The 27,634-nt window shown below is 38.8% G+C and overlaps 1 protein-coding gene across 5 annotated transcripts in view; it reads right to left on the reverse strand.

Moving 5' to 3' along the window:
- The window catches only part of LOC138761010 (serine/threonine-protein kinase PAK 5-like), a 212,988-nt gene that overhangs the window by 160,203 nt on the left and 25,151 nt on the right, over window positions 1-27,634 (reverse strand). For 4 of the 5 annotated variants that reach the window (XM_069932479.1, XM_069932478.1, XM_069932474.1 and 1 more), the window contains exon 2: window positions 13,533-13,598. In XM_069932479.1, the coding sequence (XP_069788580.1) occupies window positions 13,533-13,538 (6 nt within the window). In that variant the 5' untranslated portion in view covers window positions 13,539-13,598. Of the gene's footprint in view, window positions 1-13,532; window positions 13,599-19,788; window positions 20,364-27,634 lie in introns of those variants that run through there. The other variant, XM_069932475.1, reaches the window with a different exon arrangement.

The following is a 27,634-nucleotide window of genomic DNA, read 5'->3' on the forward strand; positions in this document are numbered from 1 at the left end:
AATGTCTTATAAAATTCAGATGTAAATCCATCTTCTCCAGATTTACAGTTTTACATAGAATTCAGAGCTTTAATAACTTCTTTCAACGTAAATGAAGAATCTAAATCTTTGTGTGCTTGACAGTTCATAAATCAAGAATGAAATGGGAATTGGATTTAGATAGAAAATTGATGAAAATATTTGGAGAAATTTGTGGAAATATATTATGACTAAGGTAATTAATGTACATTATAGATTAGTGCAATATAATTTATTACCTCAATTGTCTTTGACTCTGTATAAACTGAAAAACTTTCAGCTTAGTTCTTCAGACTTATGTTTTAGATGTGACCAAGAAGTAGGCACTTTATTTCATTCGACATGGACTTGTCCCAAGGTTAAAAATTTTTGGTTGCAAATCAAATTGTTTTTGGAACAGACATCAAAAGTAAGTTTACCTTTTGATCCAATGTTCTTTTTACTACGAGATATCAAGTCGATAGCATTAAGATTGAGATTGACTATGTATCAAATTGAATTTTTCCATTTGTCTTTGGCGGTTTCTAAGAAGTGTTTAGCTATTACATGGAAATCTGACTGTTTTAGGGATGAAAAGATGGCATAATGAAATGAAAGCCTGTATCCCTTTAGAAAGGATTACATATAATTTAAGAGACTTTTTTTTCTTTGCTAAAGTTTGGAACCCATATCTGAAAGTTATTGGTGTTAGAATTTGATCTCTCAGTCCGCTTCGATGGATCCCACTGCATCTGCAACAAATGTGACAGTACTAGATGATGATCTCCTTTTTCTTTCTTTGTAGGTGGGGAAGGGAGGAGGGAGGGTATTAGTGGGGTGGTTGGAGGGGGGTTTATATATAAATGACTAATTACATATTGTCTGTATTAAAATTTAGTAACTAATGTTGTTATTTTAAACTTTAAATAAAATATTTTTTTAAAATTTCAAGATTTATTAATGCCTTTGTTAATGGATGTATTGATACAAACAATGGTGGTTCACTCTTTACCAGATTCTTTTTCTCAGGCAATTATAACTGTTATCCTTAAGAAAGGCAGAGATCCTTTACTATTTCTTTGTTAAATATTGATTGTAAAATTGTAACCAAGGTTCAAGCAAATAGATTATCAAATTATTTACCAGGTTTAATTCATTTGGATCAAGCTGGATTTATTAAAAATCATTATTCTGCAGATATTGTAAAATTAATTAGTTTGATTCTTATTTCTCAGGAAGAATACAACTTATTAAAGGACTTATCATTAGATGCCAAAAATGTATTCGATAGGGTAGAATGGAGTATTTCATTTAAAGTATTAGAAAAATTTAGGTTTAGACTGATGTTTATTAGTTGGATTGAATCTTTATACAGAAATCCTTCTGCCAGAGTGATGACGAATGGCCAAATAGCATCATTTTTTATTAGAAAGATCTACTAGACAAGGTTGACCTTTGATTCCGGCATTGTTTGCATTAGCTATTGAACTTTTGGCTCAATTGATAAGACAAGACAACATTAAAGGTATTAAACTGAAATCTGAGGAGTACAAGAACTCCAAAATTCTTTAAAATAATTGTATGAAAAATTGAAACAACATGGTGTAATATGTTATAAACTTAATTGGGAGAAGATTAAGATTTAATTGCTGATTATACTGATTGTAAAAAGATCGTAGAATTTACATGGACAAACCAAATTAAATATTTAGATATTAGGTTGGATAATAATCATTTATAAGAGTTAGAGTGTTTGTCTTTATTTCATAAAATTAAAAATGACTTAAATAGATGGAAAAATTTATCGATATCATTAAAAGACAGAGTTAATTGCATCAAAATGAATATTTTATCTGGATTACGATATTGTTTTCAATCTATTCCTTGCAAAATTTCTCCAAAGGTTTCCAAAGACCTGAATTCTATAGTTAGGAAGTTTCTGTGGAAAGATAAAATGGTTAGGGTATCTTTTCAAAAATAACCTGGAAGTATGAATTGGGAGGCTTGCAATTCCCAAATTTTCAAAACTATATAAAGCAGCACAATTGAAATGTTTGATTTTGAAAATCCATTGGTATGGGATTAATATTGAGTTAACTAAAATTGATGAGAAGATGGAGCAATTTATTTATAACTGGAATTCTCAGTTATTAATTATTAATAATTCATCTATTTTGAGGCATTTAATTGAATTATGGAATATGATAAATGAGGAAATAGGTATTAAGAGGAAAATTTTGGGTAAGACACCTTTATACAAGAATAAACATTTTCCATTTACTTTATTTTGAAAATTTTATTTATCATTTGCATCAATACAATAATTCTATAATAGAGTAATTATAGTAAGTTATATGATACAATTTTGTTTTAGTTTTCTCCCCAACCCCCCTCCCCCCAAAAGATAAAAAAGAAAAAAAGAAAGGAAACCTACTTCTACACATATAATAATCAGACTATTTCTTATCATTTCTAATTGAGGGGGGTGGGTAAGGTGGAAGATGTGGATGGAATTTTATTCATAAAATCCATAAATGGTTCCCAAATTTTATAAAAGTTTTCAATTTGATTTCTTAAACTATATGTAATTTTTTTCTAAAGGTATATAATTTTGCATTTCAAAATGCCTTCTGTCTAATTGTACCACACTCTATTTTCCATGATACCACTATACATTTCTTTACAGTCACTACTGCTATATTTAAAAAAAAATCTTGATATTCATCCAATTTCAGTTTTATATCTTTTTCCATATATATTCCCAAGTAAAAAATATTCTTAGATTTTTTGTAACTTTACTCTCATGATTTGTCCTAATAATATACTCAAATCGTTCCAAAATCATTCCACTTTCTCAAAGGACTATACTGAATGTAAAAAAAAGTCCATATTTCCTTGGTACATCAAAAACACTTATCCAGATAATTAGAATCAAGTCCATTCGATTTATGTGAAATATAATATAATTGATGAAGAAAATTATATTGAACCATTTGATATCTAGCATTAACTGTGTTTGTAACACTCCCTTAACACAATTTTAACATTTCCTCCTGAATTTGTATATTTAAATCTTCCTCCCATCATAATTTTGATTTATATAAATATTTTTTTCCTTTTAGTTTCTTGTAATTTTATATACAAATTAGAAATAAATTTCTTTATAATAAATGTATCTGCTGTTATAACCTCAATTGACTTTGTTCTGGGAGACTCAAAACTGTTCCTAATTTCTTCTTTAAAATAGTACAGGTAATGTGCAAAAATTGTATAATTTTGTATATTATATTTATCTTTTAATTGCTCAAGTTTTTTTTTAATCCAAAAAAACAATATTTTATCCTCTGTATACCTTTATGATACCAATTATCAAATGAAGAATTATTCAAAGTGAAAGGAATAAGTTGATATTGTTTTAACAAAATTTTAGGTAATCAATAATTTTTAATCCCTCTCTCCATATGAATACCATTCCATATTTTCAATATATGTTTTTATAATGGTATATCCATTTTTCCTTTAAACAATTCATTTTTCCATCCATTTTTCTTTTAAACAATTCACTTTTCCATCCATTTTTCTTTTAAACAATTCATGATTCCATTTATACAAAATTTCTTCTGGGATAGTTTCTCCAATTTTATTCATTTCAATCTGAACCTATTTAATCTTAATAACCAGCGTCTGAAAATATGGGATCAGAAAGGAATTAAGACTGTATAAAATTGCTATTTTGTTTCTTTTTAAAGAATAAAGGAAAAATATGAAATACCACAAAGTATTCTTTTTTGTTATTATCAAGTTAGAGCTTTATTATTATTGAATAATTTTGGACATACTTTGAGGTTGCCAAGGCAGTCAAAATTTGAAATTTTACTAATGGAAGGTGGGAAGAAAAAAAATTGTATCTGAAATGTATTCATTATTTCAAAATAAAATGCCTAAATTAGTTTGCTTTAGTCTAGATTAAAGTGGGGAATTTGATTTGGGAACAGCAATTGATCAGTAAGATTAGAAAAAAATTTATGTAAAGAGTGACAGATTTAATATTGCAAATAGATATGTTTTAAAGGAGGTAAATTGTAGCAAGTTTTTAAGTGTAGGTCACATACAAACACTCAGAACAGATCTCATTTAAAATACTGGAGCTCTCCTCAAGCCAGACAAGCCCGACTCCAAGTGCCTTTGCAAAAACTTTGAAGAGTACCCAAGGGACTTCACTAATGGATTATTGTTTTGAAAAGCAACAGATGAAAGAACTCGGAGGAAGAATGGAACATGACAAGCTGGAAAGCAGGCCATGCAGCATTCAGAGAAAGTAAAAGGTAACAAATATTTTGGGCCTGGGCCTACCATCAAATAAAAGCAAAATCCAGCAGGTGCATGAATAAAAAGATAGAGAGAGGAAGGAGCAGGGGAAAAGCACTTCCTCCCTCCTCCCACCTGCCCCCACCTTTTTGGAGTTTTCCCAGCATAATTAAGTATTGCACTTGACCCCAGCATCTGCACTCTTCCTTATTTAACTTCATCAACAATTGAATTGCTTCACAACAAACTTCAGATGCAATACCAAAATAATTAAATCATGTAAGAATGAACAAAAAATGGAAAAGAAAATATTACATCAAGATCTGAGCTTCAAAGCACATTAAATGTGAACTCAATGGTGTGATTAATAGAACAGAGCAAATCATACTCTGTTGCTCAACTAAAAGCCACATGTATAAATAAAAGCTTGTGGTGACGCACAGTTGTAGCGACGAACTGGCCTAGTTGTTATGCACGGTCAGTGGGGCAGGCGTGGTAAAGATGGCATCGCAGGACCTTCTGTTCCAAACCAGACCAGAAAGGTGCGTGCGTGCTTGCATCAGCATGACGCAAGTTCCGGAATGCAAGGGGCAGGGCAAGACAGCCTTAAATGCTGCAGCATGGAATTCAAAGTTAAGCAGTTGTGCTACTCGAGCTCTCAGCCTGTTGACTCAGTCTTTTCACTACGCTCGGACACGACCCACTACAGTGGTGACTCCAATGAATCTCCTCGTCCTGAAGATTCGACACAGTAGAACCTGCAACTGTAGGCGTCGTTGCGTTGAAGCTGCCAACATTCTGGAGAACAGGCCCCACACTTGGTTTGGCAAGTGGAGGCCCATTTGCAGATCAAACAGATAACTTCTGATTCAACAAGATATTTCTACATCGCCAGTTCACTCGACCAGGAAACTGCCTCACGGGTTGAGGATCTCATCCAGGTGCTGCCAGAGGAAGGTAAATGCATGCCTCTTAAAAACCTCCCCATTAGCACGTACGGGCTTTCACGATGCAAAAGGATCACCAGGCTCCTTCACTTGGACAACCTAGGTGATAGGACACCGTCTACCCTCAAGACAAAATGGTCACACTGGCAGAAGGGCACAAGCCTTGCCTCATGTTCGAGCAGGCTTTCCTCGAGCAAATGCCTGAAGACATCAGACTCCTATTGGCCACACAGATTTCAGTGACCCCTCCCCCCCCCCCGCAAGGTTGCAGCACGAGTAGACATTCTCTACCACTCCAAGCGTGAGACCATAGACTCAGTCAACCACGTTACACAGCTGCCACCAAGGGCGATGCTCAAGTCCAATCCACCACATGAACAGGCCCTGACCCGCCAGAAACCAGAAAAGCCTGACCCAATGGTACTTCTATCATTAGCATTAAGGGCATCAGCTCACCAGCCGTGTTCATCAGTGGCTGCAGCGTCTAGCCGACCGAATAGCCTTCTTGTGCCGCCAGTTCCTCGTAGACACAGAGGCAGAAAAAAAAGTAATTCCCCCTACATTGCAAGACACACGCATGAGACCTCCATTAAAGCACCACCATTAAAACTTTTGTCAAGAGGCGAATTCTTGTACGTTTTGGGAGACCACCTTCAATGGTCATTCATGCTGGCTTCAGTGGACAAACTTCTATTAGGTGCAGATTTCCTACGAGCACATTCCCTACTGGTGGACCACCAGGGCAGACAATTAGTCCACACAGAGACTTTCCTGAGGGTGCCCTTCGGCACGTTCAACAAGCTGACCAGCCAGATCGCTTCTGTGGAGACTCCACATGACCAATACAGCCATCTCCTCCCTAGTTTTTCCTCCATTCTGCACCCCCAGTTCGCCGCTGTCATGTCAAAGCATAGCGTCCAGCACTGCATCACAACCACTGGTACACTTCATTGCTTTCACGAGCCCATCACCTAGCCCCAGACAAACTCAACCTTCCCAAGGAAGAGTTTAAACGCATGGAAGAACTCTGGATTGTCCGCTGTTTCGACAGCCGTGGACCTCACCTCTCCACTTGGTACCAAAGTCCAGTGGCAGCTGGAGACCCTGTGAAGACTACAGATACCTCAATGATGCAACAATGCCTGAACAGTACCACATTCCCCATATCCAGGATTTCACAGTGAACCTCCATGACACAAAACTTTTTTCTAAGGTTGACTTGATCTGGGGATGGCATCAGATCCCAGTGCACCTGGACAATGTCCAGAAGACTGCTATCATTATCCCTTTTGGCCTTTGAGTTCCTCCACATGCCCTGCGGCCTGAAAAATGTGGCCCAGACTTTCCAGTGCCTCATGGACACGGTCAGCAGAGACTTTCCCTTCCTTTTCATCTACCTCGATGATATCCTGGTAGCCAGCAGGACACCCAAGGAGCATATAGCACACTTTCACCAGCTTTTAACACACCTTGCAGAGTATAGCCTCACCATTAATCTGGCAAAGAGTCAGTTCGGACTCGAAGAGATTGACTTTTTGGGCCACAAAATTACCAAAGATGGCGCCACACCCCTACCCGACAAGGTGGAGGGTATACCAGACCAATGACATTGAAGGGGCTACAAGAGTTAATGGGCATGGTGAATTTTTACAACAAGATTATGCACCCTCTTTTCACTCTAATGTTGGGTTCGATGTGTGACAGAGTATATAGAAGTGTTTTTGAGAGATAAATTGGGAAAGGTTTGCTGGAGTAGGTCACATGCAAACACTTTAAAACAGATCTTATTTGAAATACTGGAGACCTAGTGGATTCTCACAACTTTTTGCAAGAGTTTTGAAGAGTGCTCCAGAGACATCACTAATGAATAATTGTTTATCAAGGCAACAGGAGAGAGAGAGAGAGAGAGAGAGAGAGAGAGAGAGAGAGAGAGAGAGAGAGAGAGAGAGAGAGAGAGAGAGAGAGAGAGAGAGAGAGAGAAGATGGCCTAGTCACAGCCCTTGTGATTCATGCAAGAGGAGAGGACTGGCTGTCTAGTGTTTCACTTGGAATAAATGAAGCAAAAAGGAACTCTGTGGGGCATCTGGAGAACCCTGATGGGGCAAGTTGCTACAGCAAGACACTGAGGTGACTGATGGAATTACATCAGTTGTGGATGTCCTGGAACAATACATTTCTCTCTGAAAACCAACAAGAACCTTCCTGAGCGGTAACCATTTACCTTTCGAGCACCAAAGCCTGGTGAACTTTATAAATGTTCAATTCTGTGCATAGTAATAAGAATTGCCTGCAACCAGTGAACTTGGAGAAATGAGAAGTGAGATTGGACTGTAAACCAAAGAACTTTTCTGAACTTACACACACATTACATATACGTGCGCTTAGAATTAGAAGGGGCTTAAGTTAGGTAAATTAAGTTAATAGTGACAAGTTAAAATGTAATTCTGTTTTCATGCTTAAAGATAATTAAAATCAACTTTTGTTTAAGTAACCATTTGTCTTGGCAAATATCAATTGCTGCTGCGTTTTGGGGTCCTCTGGGCTCGTAACAGATGAAGGAGCTCACGTGGATGGACAAAGCTCACAATGCTTTCAAGGAGGCCCTGGCTCATACAACAACGTTTGTCCAACCATAAATGGATGTACCAATGGTCCTCACAGTCGACGCATCCAACATGGCAGTAGACACTGTCCTGGAACAGTTAGAAAATGCATGGAGACCTCTTGCCTTTTTCAGTTGCCACCTGCAACTACCCGAACTGAAGTACAGCGAGTTCAACAGAGAGCTGCTAATCTTCTACCTGGCCATCTGCCATTTCAGCTACTTCCTGGAGGGGTGGCCATTCACTGTCTACACGGACCACAAGCCGCTCACTTTCACTTCCTCCAAGTCCTCTGATCCATGGTCCACCTGACAACAGAGGCATTTATCCTACATCTTTGAATTCACCACCTCCATTCACCATCTCTCGGGCAAATAAAATATTGTCACTGACGCACTCTTCAGGCCAGCGGTCAACACCTTGTCAAAAGGCATCAAGTACTATGACCTGGCTCGAGCCCAGCAAGACAACCTTGATACACACAACTTCATCGCTGCGATCACGGGACTGCAGTTCCAGGACCTCCCACTTGATGCCAATGGCACTATGCTCCTCTGTAATGTCTCCACGGGCAGATCCCGGCCGCTGGTCCCCGCCTAATAGAAGAGAACTGTTTTCAACACAATTCACGGCTTGTCTCACCCCTTCATCTGAATAACAGTACGGTTGGTATCCTCCCGATTTGTATGGCACAGCCTACGCAAGCAAATCACAGAGTGGGCGAAAACCTGCATGGACTGCCAAACTGCAAAGGTCCAGCAACACACCAAGCACCAAGTCCAGTAGTTTGACGCTCCAACCTACCCGCACGTCCACCTCAACATAGTTGGACCCTCCCGAGGGTCATACTACCTGCTCACAGTGGTGGACAGGTTCACTCAATGGCTGTTCACTGATATGTGTGCCAGGGCTTTCCTCTCCACTTGGGTCTCCTCTTTTCGTGTCCCAGTGCACATAACGACCAATCGAGCTCAGTTCACCTCTGCCCTGTGGAACGAGCTCTCCAAACTCCTGGGCACCCAACTGCATCGCACCACTGCCTACCATCTTCAAGCCATCCGGCTGGTTGAGCACTTCCATTGTCACCTGAAATCAACACTGATGGCATAGCTCGAGAAGCCCAACTTGGTAGATGAACTGCCCTGGGTTCTCCTGGGGAAAGGCACAGCGCTTAAGGACAATCTCCAAGCCTCCTCAGCTAAACTAGTCAATGGCAAGACCCTTGCAGTCCGAGGCCAGTTCCTTCCTTCAGCACCCAATCAAACCACCAATACCGCAGTCGTCCTCGAGAGACTGTGAGACAAATTGGGCTCCCTTGCACCAACGCCACAAATGTGACACATTTCTATCCCCCAGACATCCTCCTACGAGTATGTATTTGTGCAAAAGGCTGCACAGGACTTCCCTTCAGCGCCCATGAGGGACCCTACAAGGTGCTGCAAAGAAACACATCCATCTTTACACTCGACATTGGGGGCAAAAAGGAACTGTTCCCAATGTACCATTTGAAACCAGCCCACCTGAACTTGTCACAACCAGTACAGGTCCCTCCACCGGTATGTAGGGGATTGGCCGCCAACACAGCAGAACCCCCTTGATGCATCGTGTGACCACTGTTGCCAGTTCTTGGAGGTGGGGGGGGAATGACTCACATAGTTGTAGCGGCGAACCGGCCCTGCTTGTCACACATGGTCAGCAGGGCAGCCACAGCAAAGATGGCGTCGCAGAACCTTCTCTTCCGGTCCAGACCAGAAGGACACGTGCCTGCTTTCATCAGCGTGATGCAAGTTCCAGAATATGAGGGGCAGGACGAGACACAGCCGTAAAGACTGCAGTGCAAATTCAAAATAAAGCAGATGTGTTACTCAAGCTCTCAGCATGTTGTCTCAGTCTTTTTGCTGCGCTTGCGCACAACCCACTACAATCTCAAATAAAAACCACAGTAAAACTCCTGGTATCCAGTATCTATGGAGATTGATAGATTCCGGATAATCAAGTTTTCCACTTGCTTGAGATTCACTCTTACTGTGCCTCACTAATATACCTGCATTATGAATAAACAGTTTAAAAGACAAAAATACTATACTGTATTTACACTAAAGAAACATCACTTGCATGAATATATAAATCTTTATTTTCTTTTCAGTCAGATTCTTTGAAAGCAGTTAACCATCACTGAATTTGCAGGTTTCTTTCCTTTCACGGAGCCATCCAAAAGACGAGCAATAACATTATAGATAATTATGCCTCCTTCTCCCAAGTTCAAAGTTAAAGCCTTACTAATATTCTCAATAATATAAAAATTCTTACTAAGCAGCAATAAGGAAACACTTTAAGAGAGTCACCCCAAAGGCGAGTTGCATCAACCAGTTCTTCATCCTGGGCAACGTCATTTTATTTTAACAAACTTTAGTCCAACATCTGGCATGCACAAAGCATGACCAAAGCACGCTGCAGGCTAAATATTTGCTTCCATCTTCACCAAATATTTATGCACTATTTCAGAGAACATTTAAACTTATAAATTTTCATTTTTAATTTATTCTTATGTATTTAAATGTATTTATTTTCCCCTTTTTTTTGCCAGTTGTTTGAATTCCAGATAACAAGGGTTTTACTGTATATAGTCATTAAAAGAAAGGGTTATTGAGTAGCACAATAATATTTGTTGTTCTTTTCAATACCTCAGCAAAATAAAAAATGCATAATATCAACAAGAAATTAAAATAATAGAAAATAGGGAGGAAATGAAATGTTTCAACCAAAGATTACTATTTCCCACAACAAAATTAATGTCTCAGCAAATCATGGCAAAGCTAAGAAATTAACACTTCAGGTTGAAAACCTGCACAAAGTATATATTACATCTAATTCCTTGAGGAAATGACTGCAAGAATAATAATAGTCCTACGAGAAACTTATATTCAAAGATGCCTAGCATCTTTGTTTTGCACTCAGATAAGTAGCTTCTCAAAGGGTGACTTAATAACAAAACTAGTGGAAACAAATCGTAGATGATGGAAGTATTTGCTGCAATACAAAATACTTTACCTGGACACCAGTTCAAATATCTTTAAAAATTCATAGTTCAGCATTTTAAATGCATCAGGAAATACTCTTTATATAATAATCAGATACTTGACCCATTTCATGATCTAAAAAATTTTATTTCTATTATAGTCACCACTCTTTCCCAACTTCCAAGTGAAGACACAGTCATAGAGATGTGTTAAATTTCTGTCCTTTTGCTTACTCTTAAGTCTAACAGTGTACAACAAATGTACTGTACTGGGCTGGAAGTGGAAGTTGACGAAATTCACATTCAGATAATAAAATTACAAAAATGTGAGATATTGTGAGAGCTAGATATTCATGGAATTTGTAGAATTAGAATGCAGATTATTGGTGGAACATTGGGAATCCATTAAAAATTATTTTATGTGAGAACTGGGAGTGGGAACATTAAATGTTGAGCTGGAGAGTGCACCCCAAAGATAAGAATTTGTAACACAGAACACAGGAAAAGGACATAGGATTGAAAAAAAACATTAAATTGAAAAAGATAATTAAGCAAAATAATAGAGGTATTGGAAAATTCAAATATAAGAAATGGAATATTTGGAATAATTTGCAGGCAAGGAACATCCGTCAAGAGAAAAAACAGCCATATCTGTTATCCTCACACTCCTCAAGATAATTATTCTGCTTCACCAATTAAATCTCCTCCAGGATGAACTTTTGTTCCCTCAGTTATCCTCTCAGTCTTTCACCTTCCCCATTGCTGTCTTTTCCCACCAATCGCTTCCTTGCATCTTAAGATCGGTTCTGATAAAAGGTTTGCCTCTCTACATAATGTCCATAATGTTTCTTTTGTATTATTTATCATTCAGGTTAGAAGTTTAACAACATGATAAACCATTCAAATAAGAAATCTGGAATATTCAGGATACATCCACAGCAACATAAGAGGGCAAAGTTGTACTAGCTAATGAAGTAGTTGAGATGTACAAGCCAATGCAGCAATTGAAATGGTGCAAGACATGAACATGTTAATCAGTGAGAATATCAAACTTTGCACACAATCTCTAATTTTCTATTTCCTTATTCAGACAGCTGGATGATGAGAAAACAGTCTTTTATCATATACACAAGTACAATGTACAGATGCATCATAAGTCTTGCTGCAGCCACACAAGATACACCAACTACAATAGTACAAATTAAATTACCTCGATATGCCTAGACAGAAAAAAGATACAATATAAAAAATACCTGGGGTTAAGTTTCTATGAATACCTTTTTTTAATTTCTATCTTAGTTAAAAGCATACTTACACAAGTTGTATAAAAAAATGAGAGGGAAGATTTCAGGTGTGGACGAGTTTTACAGGTGCTTTGAGGGAAATTTTTTTTTAAAACATATCGACTACTTGATATCTGGAACTCAATACCAGAGCAGATGGTAGCATCAGATACAATCACAATGTTTAAGAGATTCTTTTTGGCATTTAAATAGACAAAGATGGATACAGATGTAATGCTGGCAAATGGGATAATTGTAGATGGGCAAAATGGTTGGCTTGGATGTGACGGCCTGAAAGATCTGTGTCTGTGCTGTAAAATTCAGTGTAGTTAAGGGTTCAAGTCCATATTGGATTGAGATTGGGTGAGATTTCAGTGCTACAGTCGACATGACAGCTTTCAGGTGAGATGCTTAAAGCAGCTTCTCCTGCACCCTTACATGGGTGGAGAAAAAAAGTCAAATGGCCCCAAACTAAATTACCCTGACATTATCAGAGCTTACTATACAAAATCTGATCAATATGCTTCATGTCAATGCAACAGAATCTCAATTCTTATTTGCTGCAAAACATTTATAAATGATTTTAGAGATGAAAACTTTTTCTTGCAAGGGTCTGAATCGGTCAATAATAATCACAAAAATTCAATTCTGATCATGCCATCACAAGTTGCAACACAAGCTGAAAAATAAGCTTCCTCCAGTAGATCTGGTTATTAAGAAGAAAATGCAAAATACTTTAATAAAATACTCTTACAGTACCATCACATATATTTTCAAGCTGGTCGGGACCCACATTGCTGGAAATACCCATGAGGAATTGCCAAGATTCTATTACACTTGCTGCACAAATCAGTTTTCTGCTGCTGTGCTCATCCCAAAGACAAAACAAAATAAAATTCTAGTTTTGTGTGTATTTATCTGTTACCTTTGCAGAAAATGATGCATTACTTCACTTGTGAATGCACCCTGACTGTATCACACAAATCCGAGAAGTACACAGAATTAAATTTGGCTTTAGAATTTTTATTAAATTAAAATCTTTATTCTACAATAAAACTCCTTCATTCAAGAGCCATGATTAGGTTGCAATCATCAACATGGGTATCCTTACCATTTCTATCTGAACTTGAAAGATAAACAAGTAAAGGGTGTAAAATATTATGTGATGTATTCTCATTTTCTAGACAGAAAAGCATTCCACATATTCAACAAATATATGGATAGAGCATGTGCAATTCAAAATGTATTATAAATTAATGCAAACCAGCAGGCTTATCTCAGATAAAATGCAATTTTAACTGTAAATATTGCAACAAATCATAAAATATTTTAACTCTTTGTAAATTAGATTTTTTTTCTCATAAGGAATACTTACCCTCATAATGCTGAAAAACAATTTTCAGCACAAGGACTTGTGATGTTCATCTGGAATGCATTTCATCTACAAAAAATAAATCAAAATATTCAGGTATGAGGTAGTGTGAAACAGTATCTTGCCTTCCATTTATCTTGATAATCTATCCACCACATGATACACTGAACACTGTACCTTGTTCACAGTCAAAGCTGTTATCTGTGGCAACACTACAGCAGTGGTGGGCATTTCTAGACAGCAGATTCAAATAAATAATCATTTGAACAAAAGATTTGGATCAGCCAACACACAGTTAAACAACTGAATGTGACACAAGGAAATATATTATGGATATGTTTTTCCCCCTCATATAACCTAGATTTTTTTTAAATGAACCATAACAGTTATTTTCATCGCCTCATATGAGAGCCATGAATGTAAATGAATCTGTCACCACACCTCTTGATGAATTGGCTAGGTACATCTAACCAATGTACAAGAAGTAGTTCAAGGGAAGTTGCTCAAAGCACTATTCAGTCATCAAAATAACTTCACGTTATTTTACATACATTTAAATGCATGAATATACGCATGAAAGAAATTGAAATAATCAATTTAAATCAAAGTAATTAACTTCTCTTTCTCAGGTGATTCCGCCACAGAATTTCCATCAGCTCTGAACCTACCTGGCTCAGAATTGAGCTTTCAGCAGATGCAAAGAGGAACTGTGTACTGAATGATCATTCTCAAATATAACAAATTCCACAAAATGTAGTTAAACAAGAAAATCTTCATAAGTATTCTCCAAAAAGTAATTTATTACAGTTTTTTGTCAAATTGAAGACAAAGATCAGTGCTTCTTTTAAATGTGCTTTGGTTTTGTTTTTAGCATGGTAGAGCAGGAGCACCAAAATATCCACTGCAAATTAGCTTTGAAATCAAGTTAATATACAACCCCTATATATTTTATTGGCGCAGATTTGAAAAGACCAACAAAAAGGAAAAAAAATTAAATTATATGCTATCTAAAAAATTTAAATCAATCAATTTCAGGGGGTTCAATTTGAGAATAAAATAACTTTGAGGTGAAAAACCTGTTAGAATGTTAGGGATAAATTGCATCCACATCAACATATGGCAAATATGGTATCTTGTGAACAGATCACAATTTATATTTAATCAGAGGGAGTTTGGAAGAAAGCTGAAAAACAAGACCTGAAGGCTGGTAAACTCAGAATTGCTGCCGATGCCATGCCAGTGGGTGGAGGAATAGGAAGTTGTGGCAGATGAATTCGTGGCTGAAGAGTTGGTGCAGGAGGAAGGGGTTCAGATGTTTGGATCTTTGGGATCTTTTTTGGGGAAAGTATAATCTGTACCAAAATGATGGCTGTGCCTGAACTGGAGAGGGGCCAATATCCTGGCAAGCAGCTTTGCTGGAGCTGTTGAGGAGAGTTTAAACAAGTTTGGCAGGGGGATGAGAACAAAAATGTGAAGGCAGAGAACAGAGTAGAAGGTGGAAAGGATGAAACAATTTGTTGTGGTTGGTAACAAAGGTCAGGCATGGGAGGAAACATAAATATAGTCAGTTGGAAGGTTTAAAATGCATCTATTTCAATGCCAGGAGTATAAGGAAATTACAATGTTGTAGCCACTACAGAGACATGCCTGACACAAAGACAGTGTTGACTGATGCAGGAACAGGGGTTTAGAAGTTTTAAAAAGGATAGGATGAGAGGTAAAAAAGAGGGATGGGGAGTAGCATTATTGGTCAGAGATAATATCACAGCTGCAGAAAAGGAGACGCTGCAGAGGGAATGTCTACTGAGTCAGGGTGGGTGGAAGCCAAAAATAAGATGGAAGTAATCATTGTACTGGGAGTAGTCTATAGGCCTCCAAATAGCCCTCTGGACACTGAGTAACAGATAAGAAAATTTTGGAATGGTGCAGCAATAACAGGGTTGTTGTAATGGGAGATTTGAACTTCCCAAATATTGACTGGCACCTCCTGACTGCAAGAGGGATAGATGGGGCAGAATTTATCAGCTATGTCCAGTAAGAATTCCTAACACAGTATGTGGACCAGCAGTCAAGAGAGGCCATACTGGATCTAGTACTAGATGAACCTGGTCAGGTGACAGATCTCTCAGTGGGGCAGCATTTTGATGATAGTGACCACAACTCATTAAGCTTTTACATAACTATGGACAAGGATAGAAGCAGACAAAATGGGAAAGTGATTAATTGGGCAAGGGATAATAATGATGGGATGAGGCAGGAGTTCGGGAGTGTGAATTGGGAACTGATGTTCTCAGGAGAAAGTACAGAAATAATGAGGAGGATATTTAGAGACCACCTGCACAGAATTCTGGATAGGTTTGTCTCATTGAGGCAGGAAAAAGATGATAGGAAGTGGGAGCTATGGTTGACAAAACAGGTGAGACCGCTAGTTAAGAGGAGGAAGGAAGCATTCATTAGAATTATGAATCAAAATAACAAGGGCTCATGAGGATTACATGATACCCAACAAGGACTTAGGAGAGCTAGAACGAAGGCATGAGAAGGCCTTGGAAAGTAGGATTGAGGAAAATCCAAAGGCATTCTATGCATATGTGAAGGTAGGGGCTTAACATTAAACATTAACATGGTCATGTGAAGGACTTAGACAGAGGTTTTGGTTGACCTTTCCATGAAGAGTATTAAATAGACTATCAAAACTTGAAAAATCAAAATTTTTCTTCATCAAAAATGGATAAAACGGGGGCATGGCAAGATGGCGTAGGGAACAGACGTGCCTTCCAGACCTCTCCTGACTCTGATTTATTGTTTTGTCTTTAAGTGCCAGTTAAAGTTCTTTTAAAAGTTTATAAATAATAAGAGGTGTTGGATTAGTGCCTAATGGTTTATATGGAAAAAAAAAGGTAAAAGAAAATATCAACAGACTGTTAAAAAACTACATTTTCCGAAATTGTCTGAGCCTACTTGTTTACAAGAAGCCAGGACTCAACGTAGAATGGATCAAGAGGAGGACGTACAGAGTTCGGCATTGAAGCTTCGTTTTAAGCCGGTGAGGATCTCTGAAGGTCGCACTCAACAGCTTTCAGAACAAGGGGCTGGACAGATGCCAGTGTTTTGCACGGTGGCCACTACAGGTGTTGTTGCTGAGGCTTTGACAGTTGAATCAGCTGGGGCGCCACCAGCTGGAGAGTTAAAGAGCTGTCATTCGACTGCTATAGTGGTGGCGCTGCAAAATGCATCTTCAATTACAACGGTTTTTCCAGACATCGATTCAGTGAAGATGATTAAAGAGATTTGGCTTAAAGATAACCCTGATCTTCAGTCTCCTGGCATTGCTAGGGGGACTTTGAGAGGGATTTTTATACGAAGTCAAACTGCTAGAAAAGATACTAAATTAAGGAAAGGGACAGAAGATCCCGTGGTCTCTAAGGAACAGCCTGAATCTACTTCTGTTGAAATGTCTGTTAAGGATCTTGAAGATAAGATATATTCTGTATCGAGTCACTTAGCTAATTTTGTGAACCTGTTTATTTCCAAGATTAATGCGATGGCGGAAGTCATTAATGGAGCTTTTAAGCTTGAAACCATTGAAAGATATGAAATGTGTGATCAAGGTTTAGTCGATGCACAGGATCAACTGCAAGATGAAAATAGAATAATTGAAACATTGCAGATCCAAAATAAAAATTTAGCAAAAAAGGTTGATTATTTGGAGAATCAATCTAGATGGAACAACGTGAAAATTGTTGGTTTGCCAGAAGGCATAGAAGGACCAGATCCAAGAAAATTTTTTACTGAATGGATTCCACGAGTGTTAGGACAGGATAAATTCCCTGAAGGTTTAATACTGGAACGTGCTTATAGAGTTTTAAGAAGAAAATCTTTTTCAGGACAGAATCCAAGATCTGTTTGATCTGTTGTTTAAACTATTGTGACAGAGAGACAATTTTACGTACAGCTATTAGAAATGCCCAGCAAAATAGATCTCCTTTGATGGTTCAGAATAATCCTGTTTTCTTCTATCAAGATTTGAGTCAAAAAATTATGTTTCAACGACGCGAATTTAATTTTGTGAAAGAACGGTTGTGGAAAAAAAGACATAAGGGAACATTCAGGTATTCTGCAGTACAGAAGATTTTTTAGGATGGAAATTAGCCAAAGTTCTTTGACAATCCTAAAGAGGTTATGGACTTTGCTCAGTCTCTACCAATCATGCAGTTTCAGGAACGATGTAGTCCTTCAAGGTCTCCAAAGAGAGTAGAGATGTAAGGTGGGATCCAGTTTTTTTAAAAGAAATGGAAGCAATGGTGACCGAAGTGGTAACGTTGATTTAAAAAAATAAATCTTTTATCTTTTTTTTGAGAAGAGTTTAAATAGTTTAAATAATGATGATAGTTTAATGAAATGGGAGTTGGGAGAGGGAAGTGGGTGGGCACTAGTTTCCAGAAGTCATCAGCTACCTGTGAGTTATCTCACACCCAATATTTTGGAGGAGTTACCGCTTTGGGCGGTTTAAACAGGAGGAGGTAGTTGTGACCTCCGACCTGTTTTTTTTTTCTTTTTAATTTTTGGGTTAAGAAGTGAAGGTTTTTTTATTATTATTTTTTTTTAAATAAATATTTTTTTTTAACTCTTTTTGTTTTCTGATTGTAATTGAGAGGGAATTAGGAGGGTTTTTTTTCTCTCCTTTTTTTCTCTTTTTTGGGTTTTTTTTTCTCTTTTTTCTTTCTTTTTTAAGAGGATGATGTCACAGAAGATAATAAGTCAAAAATTGAGGATGTTGAATTAGATGAAGAGGAAGATGAGGGGAAAGGTGATAAGAAGAAAAAGAAGAAAATTAAGTACAAATACATTGAGGGAGAAGAGTTTAATAAAATTAAATTAATTTCGATAGAGAATTTTGAAGATGTTATAAATGAAGAATATGGAGAATTTTATAAGAGTTTGAACTTTTTTCTTTTTTTTTCTTTTTTTATATAAGGGGAGGGGAAGGGAATAAAAAGTTTATCTGATTGTTTTTCTAAGGGATGTTTTTGTTCTCTCAATAAATTATAAAGGAAACTTGGTATTAATGGAAATTCTGTATTTATGTATTATTAATTATGATTTTTTTGAATAACAGATATGTGGTTGATATATGATTTTAATATTTGAACTTAGTTTTAAAGTGGATTTCATTTGTTAAATACATGTATTATGTTTGATTTAAATATATGTTTAAGGGTATTATTTTAGTATTGATTTTTTTTTGTTGTTAGTAATTTTTTTTGTTGTTAAGTTTTATCCTTTTTTTGTAAGTGGGTTTTTTTCTATTTTATTTACAATATTGTTAATTAATTCTTCACTCTTTATTTTGGGGGGAGGGTTGGACTAATTTTAAATTAGATGATTAATGTTGTGTTATAATTATTGGGGGGGTTAATTTGTGTAGTTTAATGATGTAGTATTCTAATTTTTATTATCTTATTTTTTTATTATTTCTTTAAATCTAATTTTTATTTTATTCATGTCATAAAATTTTAAATAAAGTTTTTAAAAAAATGAATAAAACTAGCACAAAGAAGCCAACACAGCCGAGAACAAAGATTGAAGAAGCTCAGATTCAACCGGGAACATAGGATGAAAGTCCAAAAGGGTGCGGTACAAAAATGGCGACAAGACCAGCAGAACCAGGGAAAACTGGGGAGTTGGGTCAAGAATTGAGCATCATCCTGGTAAAAAAATGGAGAATTTGAGTAACCAATTCATAAGTGTTGAAACTGTAATGAAAGATATGATGGAGAAAATGACCGAAATAAAAGAGATTGTTGAAGACCTGATGGAGAGAATGGGTCGAGTAGAGTTTGAATTGACAAAAATACATGAAAAACTCGAAGTTTTTTCAAACCAGCCTGAGAATGGGAGTCAGATAAACAAGGATTCCTTGACAAAACTGACCATATGGAAAACTTTAGTCGATGGAACAATATCCAAATTATTGGACTAAAGGAAGGAATCGAAGGAAGAGACCCGGTGAACTTTTTTCAAAAATGGATCCCAAGTGTTGGGAGAAGACAAGTTTGGAGAAAAATTGCAGATTGAGAAAGCGCATCAAAAACTCAGACCCAGAAGAGCTGGCGATCATAGGCCAAGAGCAGTTCTGGTGAGACTTTTAAGCTACCGAGAACGGGTAGTATGGAGACTTATCCACTTTTGCTGACCATAGCAGCTCCAAAACCTTCTCTTTACTATTCCCTATCTTTTCCATAACTAAGCCATTTACCTCACTTATCTCACATAGTCCAATGTCCTTTTCGTTCGTGAACACAGATGAGAAAAAAATCGTTTAATATCTCTCCCATCTGATACTGTTCCTCGCACAGTTCACCGCTCTCATTTTCCAGTGGTCCTGTTCTATCCTTAACCCTCCTTTTATTATTCACATATCTGTAAAAACCCTTAGGATTCACTTTTACCTTCTCAGCTATCGACACCTCATACCTTCTTTTTGCCTTTCTAATTTCCTTCTTAAGGTTTTTTCTCCAATCTATGTAATAATCATACATCTTATCCATTTTTTGCTTCTTAAATTTAGTAAATACCCCCCTCTTAGCCTGAACCAACTTCCTTATTTTTCCAAAAAACCACGGTTCCCTTAAGTTTTTGGCCTTGCCTTTCAATCTGACTGGCACATAAAGATCCTGTACTCTCAATATCTCATCTTTAAATACCCTCCAAATCTCCTCTACACCCTTTCCAGAAAAAAGATCAGCCTGTGGCAGCACACATCCTCATGGCGAACCGGCCCCGCTTGTATTGCCATGTGGCGGGGCAGCCATGGGGAAATGGCATCATCAGAGGTTTCTCTCTGACTCCAGCATCCCTTCCAGTGCGCACCCTGGGCAGCGATTATGATGTCATAATGCACCAGGTGACTGAGCTCATGCTACCCTTAAAGGGACGTGCTGAATTTGAATAAAAACTGTCATTAACGACCCTCAACATGGTGGCTGTGTTTCTTCCACTGCTCACACCGCCATGAACCCACATAATTTTCTGCAAACCCTTTCTCATTTCTTCAACTCTGGCCTTTCCCCACTTGAAGACCTTCAACCTCAGACCTGACCTATCCCTTTCCATATTTAAGTTGAAGCTAATGGACCCATGATCACTGGATCCAAAGTTCTCACCAATGTACATTTCTGTCACCTGCCCTATTCTGTTCCCTAACAATAGATCTAACACTGCCTCCCCTCTAGTAGGCACCTCAACATACTGCTGTAAAAAGCAATCCTGAACACATTGTACAAAGTCTAAGCCATCCTGCCCTCTCACTGATTGTGTTTCCCAATCAATGTTAGGAAAATTGAAATCCCCAACTATCACAACTCTGTTTTTATTACACATCTCAGCTATTTCCCTGCACATTTGCTCTTCCAATTCCCTATCCTCTTTTGGCAGCCGATAATATATCCCTATATTTGTAGCTTCACCTTTCTTTTTTTTTTAGTTCAACCCACAGAGCCTCCAGTCTATCTTGCCTCAGCACCACTGACAAGCAATGACACACCTCCCCCTCGTACCCCACAAGTTGTCACGTCTTAAGCAGCAAAATCCCAGAATATTTAGCTGCCAGTCACAACCTTCCTTCAACTATGTCTCACAAATTGCTATCACATCATAAACACACTGCAAAATTTAAGCAGAATACGGACGTTTACGAATAGTATCCACCAAATTATGATGAAGACTTTATGAAGGATATCTTTTTAAAAACTGCAGGGGGAAGACAAAATATATTGATTGGAGATTTCAATTTTTGTTTTTGCGAGAACAATAACAAGGGCGAAAGCTGCAAAAATATTAAATTTAAATTCTTCATAAATGATAATCGATATGTAGAGGCAGCACCATCCCTTTGAAAGACTACTCGCTCTACTCAAGGGTACGTGATTCACAAACGAAGATCGTCTCATTTTTAATGTCTGCCTAGTTGTAAAGGAGAGTGGTAAAAACGGAGTATTTGGCAAGACTTATCAGTCTACTCGCCGTTAACTATTACGATAATTGAAAAGCAAGAAAGTATGCCTTATTGCTACATTATTAATAAGGAAGGATTTTTGTGAATTTATTAAGAGACAGATAGAAATATTTTGTGAAAACAATTTTCCTTCCACTGACAGCAGTTTTCTAATACTGTAATGGGATATGCTTAAAGCTTATCTGAGGGGAAAAATTATTTCTTATACTAAAAATCTTGAGAGAATATGCAAGAGACTTAGAAGGTCTGGAGAAGGATATAACAAAATTGGAAAAAGAATATCAGATATCAGGAACACAAGAAAAATATAGAACATTAGAAAACAAAAAGTAACAATATAATACATGACAAACATATAGAATGGAAGAAGTGGTATTAAAAACTAAACAAAAATATTATGAACTAGGAGAACAGGCACATAAACTGTCAACTTGGCAGGTTAAAAGAGAGGAGTCATCCAGAATGACAAATGTAATAGAAACTGAAGCTGATACTACAGCATATAATCAAAAATAAATAAATAGTACATTTCGACAAACTATATGAAACTATATTATCAGAATTAGTAGGAGTTGAAAACAAATGTTGAACTTCCTCAACTAAGAGAGAAAAAGGTGACTTAGATGCATGTTTAACAAGGTAAGAAATAGAGAAAGCTCTTGGTACTTTATAAGTTAACAAGTCCCCGGGAGAAGATGGGTTCCTTCCTGAGTTCTATTGACAATTTAAAGATTTGTTGATGCCTCTGTTGATGGATGTGTTAGACCCAAACCCTTCCGGAAACTATTTCAACTGCTAATATTACAGTGCTACTGAAGAAAGGTAGAGACCCATTAAAAATCTCATCATACAGACTATTATCACTCCTGAATGCAGATTATAAAATTTCAGCAGACACGAACCAACAGACTGGGTGAATATTTACCAAAATTAATATATCCAGATCAGGTGGGATTTGTTAAAGGAAGATATTCTTCAATACATATGAAAAAAGTCCAAATATAACTATTTCTTTAGATGCAGAAAAGGCATTTGACCAACTGGCATAGTTTTTCTTATAAAAAGTTGGGAAAATTTGGTGTAGGTAGAAAATGTATAAATTGGATTAAAAATTCTATCATGAGCCACAAGCTAAAATTATAACTAATAATGCAATGCCATCCATTGTTCCCATTGAGTAGATCGAATAGACAGTGTGTCCTCTATCTCCAGTATTATTCATATTAGCTATTGAACCTCTGAGATTATACAAAATATTATGGGTTTCAAAGTTGGAAAGGAAGAACACAAAATCAGTTTACTTGCTGATGATGTGCTATTATATATGTCTGACCGTGATGAATCACTGATAAGATTATAAACAATATTAGAAAAAAATATGGAAGAACATCAGGATACAAAATAAATATGGATAAAAGTGAAATAATGCCATTGTAAAATTTTGATTATGAAAGATACCAAAATAGGTAGTAGATTTAAATGGAAGAAAGATAGAATTAAATACTTAGGAATAATAATTTACAGAATTTATATATCTTAATTATACCTCTCTATTAGAAAAAATAGAAAAATATTTACAGAAATGGAAATATCTGCAGATTACATTAATAGGAAGGGTAAATTTTATAAAAATGAAGGTAATGCCAAGACTACAGTATCTCTTTCAATCATTGCCTATTGCACCAACTAAACATTTATTTCAATTATTACATAATTGTACGTCAATTCCTATTAGTGGGTATATCACTGAGGACACCATTATATAAAAATATACTACTGCCTATGAATCTGAGTAACAAAATATTGAATTAATGGTATTGTAGTGGCCCATGGCCTACACAGGAAATGGCCATCGAACTCTGCGATCAAACAAATGAAGTGAGCGGAGTGGTCCATTAGCATAAGCCACAACAGCAGAGGCTAAACTCGCCAATCGCCAGCAACGGATCCCATCCGGGCCAGCGTATCAAAAGACAACCAATCCGCAGCCAGCAAATCACAAGCCGTGGTGATGGGACAGTCAGCCTATAAAAGGCGGAGCAGATAGCCGAATAAACTCAGTTTCGACTGCATTCTCTCAGTGTGGGCCTCTTTCCTTGAACAATAAGCCTGAGCTATAAACTTAGCAGTATGCCTTAGTGGTGATTCCAACTGATACAAACGGGCATTTGGATTCAATAATGGGAGATCAGCCTGCAATTGAAGCTGCCAGACTTCTAGATGGTGCAACCACAGGTGTGGTTCCAGCAAGCTGAGGCATAGTTCACCATTCACCAGATCTTCACTGATGATGTGTGTTACGACTATGTAGTAAGCACCCTCGACCAGAACACCACAGCCCAGATCATTTACTTCCTTCAGCAGCGCCCGGAACAAGGGAAGTATGTGAGCATCAAGGAGGTACTAACATGCGCTTTCAGAGGCTGAAAGCACGAGCGTGCAGCCTGACTGTTGCAGAAAGATGGATTGGGGGATAGGGCCCCTTCTGCACTCATAAGTGACATGCTCGCTCTCTACAATGGCAACACCTCTTGCCTGCTGTTTCAGTGGATCTTTCTGGAGCAGATGCCTGAAGAGATCCAGCTGCCCACCTCAGTAGAGGATTTCAACAACCCCAGAAAGGTAGTTGCCCAAGCGGACGTGCTGAGTGGCAAAGAGAGTTGTCTGCACTAGGCTGGAACAGGTGAAGACGCCTTGACAACAGCAACCAGCCAGGAAACCTGCCAACCAACCAAATGACCACCCAAGCAATGGACCCTACTATTGAGCAGTTCTGTTTTTATCATCAACAGTGGGGTTCAGAGGTCAGTCGGTGCCGCTCCCCTGCACATTCCAAGGAAATGCCAAAGCCAGCCATGGTTGATAGTGGTGATAACCAGCAACTACACAGTCTTCCACGTCCAGGACTCCCTGTCAGGCTGCCACTTCCTGGTTGACGCCAGGGCCCAAATCAGTGTCCTTCCCCCATCCAGGTTCAAGGCACACAGCGGGAAGGTGAGCCAAGAACTACGGGTGGCCGATGACTAATATCCAGACATTGTCCTTTGCTTCAGGGATGAACATTTCACATAGAAATTCATGGTAACGGCCATGCAGCATCCGTTACTGGGCACCAACTTCGTCAGGGCCAACTTCTTGTTAGTGGACATTAAGAGGCGTTGGCTGGTACACATCTGGACTTTCCAAACCTCCTCGTTCGACAGCACTAAACTTACTGCCCCCCACCTGCACTCAGTGATTACTGCCGATAATTAACACGCTCAAATCCTCCTCCATCGCTATGCCTCATTTCAACTCAGCAGAGCCTAAACACGAGGTGAGGCACCAGATAGTCATGGAGGGCCCTCCCTTCCACACCAGAGCACGGTGCCTTCCCTTGAGAAACTCAACCTGGCTAGAGAGTAGTTTCAGAAGATAGAGGAACTTGGCATTGTGTGGTGCTCCAACTGCCCATGGGCCTCCCCCTGCATATGGTACCAAAGGTGGCAGGGGGTTGGATGCCTTGTGGAGATTACCACCGCCTCAATGAGGCCACCACACCGACAGGTATCTTGTGCCTATATCCAAGGCTAACCTGCAATGGACACAGATACTTTCTAAGGTGGACCTCATCAGGGGTTATCCTCAGATCCCAGTCCACCCTAATGACATTGCAAAGACTGCCATTATAACCCCCTTTGGTTTGTTTGAGTTCCTCCGCATGCCCTTCGAGTTTAAAAAAATGCAGCTTAAACCTTCCAGAGGTTAATGGATCTGCAACCATCTTCATTTATTTGGATAACATTTTGATAGCCAGCCACAACCATACTGAACACACTGCTCACTTAAGCAGTGTTCCAAACTAAATGACTTTGGCTTTACCATCAATCTGGCCAAGTGCCAGTTTGGTCAAGAGGCCATTGATTTCCTGGGCATCATATTGACTGACATGGGCCCAGGACGTTGCCTGCAAAAGTTGGCACCATTTGATCCTTCCCAAGACGAGCAACTGTGAAAGGCCTGCAAGAGTTCATAGGTATGGTCAATTTCTATCACTGCTTTCTACCGGCAGCAGCCCACATCATAAGCCCATTATTCCCCCTCACGACAGGAGCCAAGAAGAACACTAAATGGACAAAAGAGGGAGTTGAGGCTTTCTAGGCAGCTAAAGGTGCCCTGGCCAATGCCACCTCCTTGTGCACCCTCGGAGAGAACCCCCAACCACCCTCACTATGGACACATCTAGCACAGCAGTCAGGGATGTTCTTGAGCAACTGATTGATAGACAATGGCAGCCACTAGCCTTTGACTGGGACCTGTTAGCATTATATCTGGCAATTCAGGATTTCCATTACTTCCTGAAGTTCAAAATTTTCAGACCACAAGCCACTCAATTTTGCTTTCAGCCAGGTTTCAGACCATGGTTAGCCAGGCAACAGTGGCACCAGTCCTAGATCTCTGAATTCTCAATGGACATTGAGCAAATCACCAGCAAGTCCAATGTGGTAGCAGATGCTCTAATAACAACTGGCTATTTTAGCAGTGCAAGCCCCCGCCCCAGGCATCACCTACACAGCCCTCACTGAAGCATAGCAAGTGGACCCCGACATCCCAACTTATGCGACGGCACTCACCTGCCTCCGACTAGAGGCCATCCAAATCGCCCCAGGTACCCGGATACTGCTATGCAATACCTCGACCAGTAGGCCTTGCCCCATCATTACAGCTGCATGGAAAAGGCTAGTGTTTGACTATGTCCATAATCTGGCTCACGTGACCATGAGGACAACAGTAGATATTTCTGGCTCAGACTCCGGAAAGAGGTCACTCAGTGGGCCAAAACATTCACACAGTGCAGTGCCAGGCATCAAAGGTTCAAACACACATTAAGGCCCCCCCCCCACAAAGTCCTTCAAGCCAGGGTGCTGATGGTTCCACTACGTGCATATAGACGTTGTGAGCCCCCTACCAATATCAGTTGACCATATCGATCAGCTGACCAGATGGTCCAAGGCAGTACCACTGGCAAAAGCTACTATGGAGGTACATGCATGAGCATTGTTAAACACCTGGGTGGCACATTTTGAGGTTCCCAAAGATCTGACATCCAACGGGGGCCCAATTTGCTTCCACCCTGGGGACCCAACTTCACCATACCACAGCATATCACATGCAGGCCAAAGGGTAGGTGGAGAGGTTCCACAGGCACCTGAAGACAGCCGTCATGGCAGAACTGGGCCGATGAACATCCTTGGGTCCTCCTCAGGATACATATTGCGCTGAAATAGGATTTCAAGGAATCCTCTGCTGAGTTGGTCTACAGCTTGCCATTAGTCATCCCAGGTAAATATGTAGCCAGATCCGAGGAAATGGGGGAACTTCTGGCAGCTACTTTGTCTCTCCTGCACAAGCGTCTAAACACACTGACCCCTATGCAGCCCAGGGCCCATGGCCAAGCCAGAATTTTCAAATCCAAAATCTTTACTGTCTGTGGGCATGTATTTCTATGATCTGGGGCACATCAGACACTCCTCCAGTGGCCTTAAAAAGGGCCATACTGCATCTCCACCTGCATGTTGGACATCAGCAGCAGGGAGGAAACATCCATGGTCGACCGGCTAAAAACTGGCCCACTTGGACTTTAGCCAGCTGGTCACTCATATGCCCCAAGGCGCAGGGGCAAGCCTCCAATAAACAAAACTCCTATCCCCGGTTCTGGTGGGGGAAGGGAGAAAGAAAAATAATGTAGCGGCCCGTGGCCTACTCTGCAGACCAACACTGGTGTTACGAGCCCAGAGGACTCCAAAACCTAGCAGCAATGGAAATTCACCAAGACAATGGTTACTTAAACAAAAGTTGCTTTTAATTTTCTTTAAACATGAAAACAGGATCAAACTTTAAAGCTTAACCTCCTTCTAATTCTAAACACACGTGTATGTAATGTGTACATATTCTGGAAAGTTCTTTATTTCACAGTCCAATCATTCACTTTTCACTTCTCTTTTTTTTTATTTTTCACACTATAAACCATATTGACCAAGATACATACAGATATTTTTCTTCTTAAATATATAGTGTTGTTTTCTCCCCCTTTTTCCCCCTGCCTTCC

Source organism: Narcine bancroftii, chromosome 4 (genome assembly GCF_036971445.1).
Source record: "Narcine bancroftii isolate sNarBan1 chromosome 4, sNarBan1.hap1, whole genome shotgun sequence".
In the NCBI taxonomy this organism is placed as follows: domain Eukaryota; kingdom Metazoa; phylum Chordata; class Chondrichthyes; order Torpediniformes; family Narcinidae; genus Narcine; species Narcine bancroftii.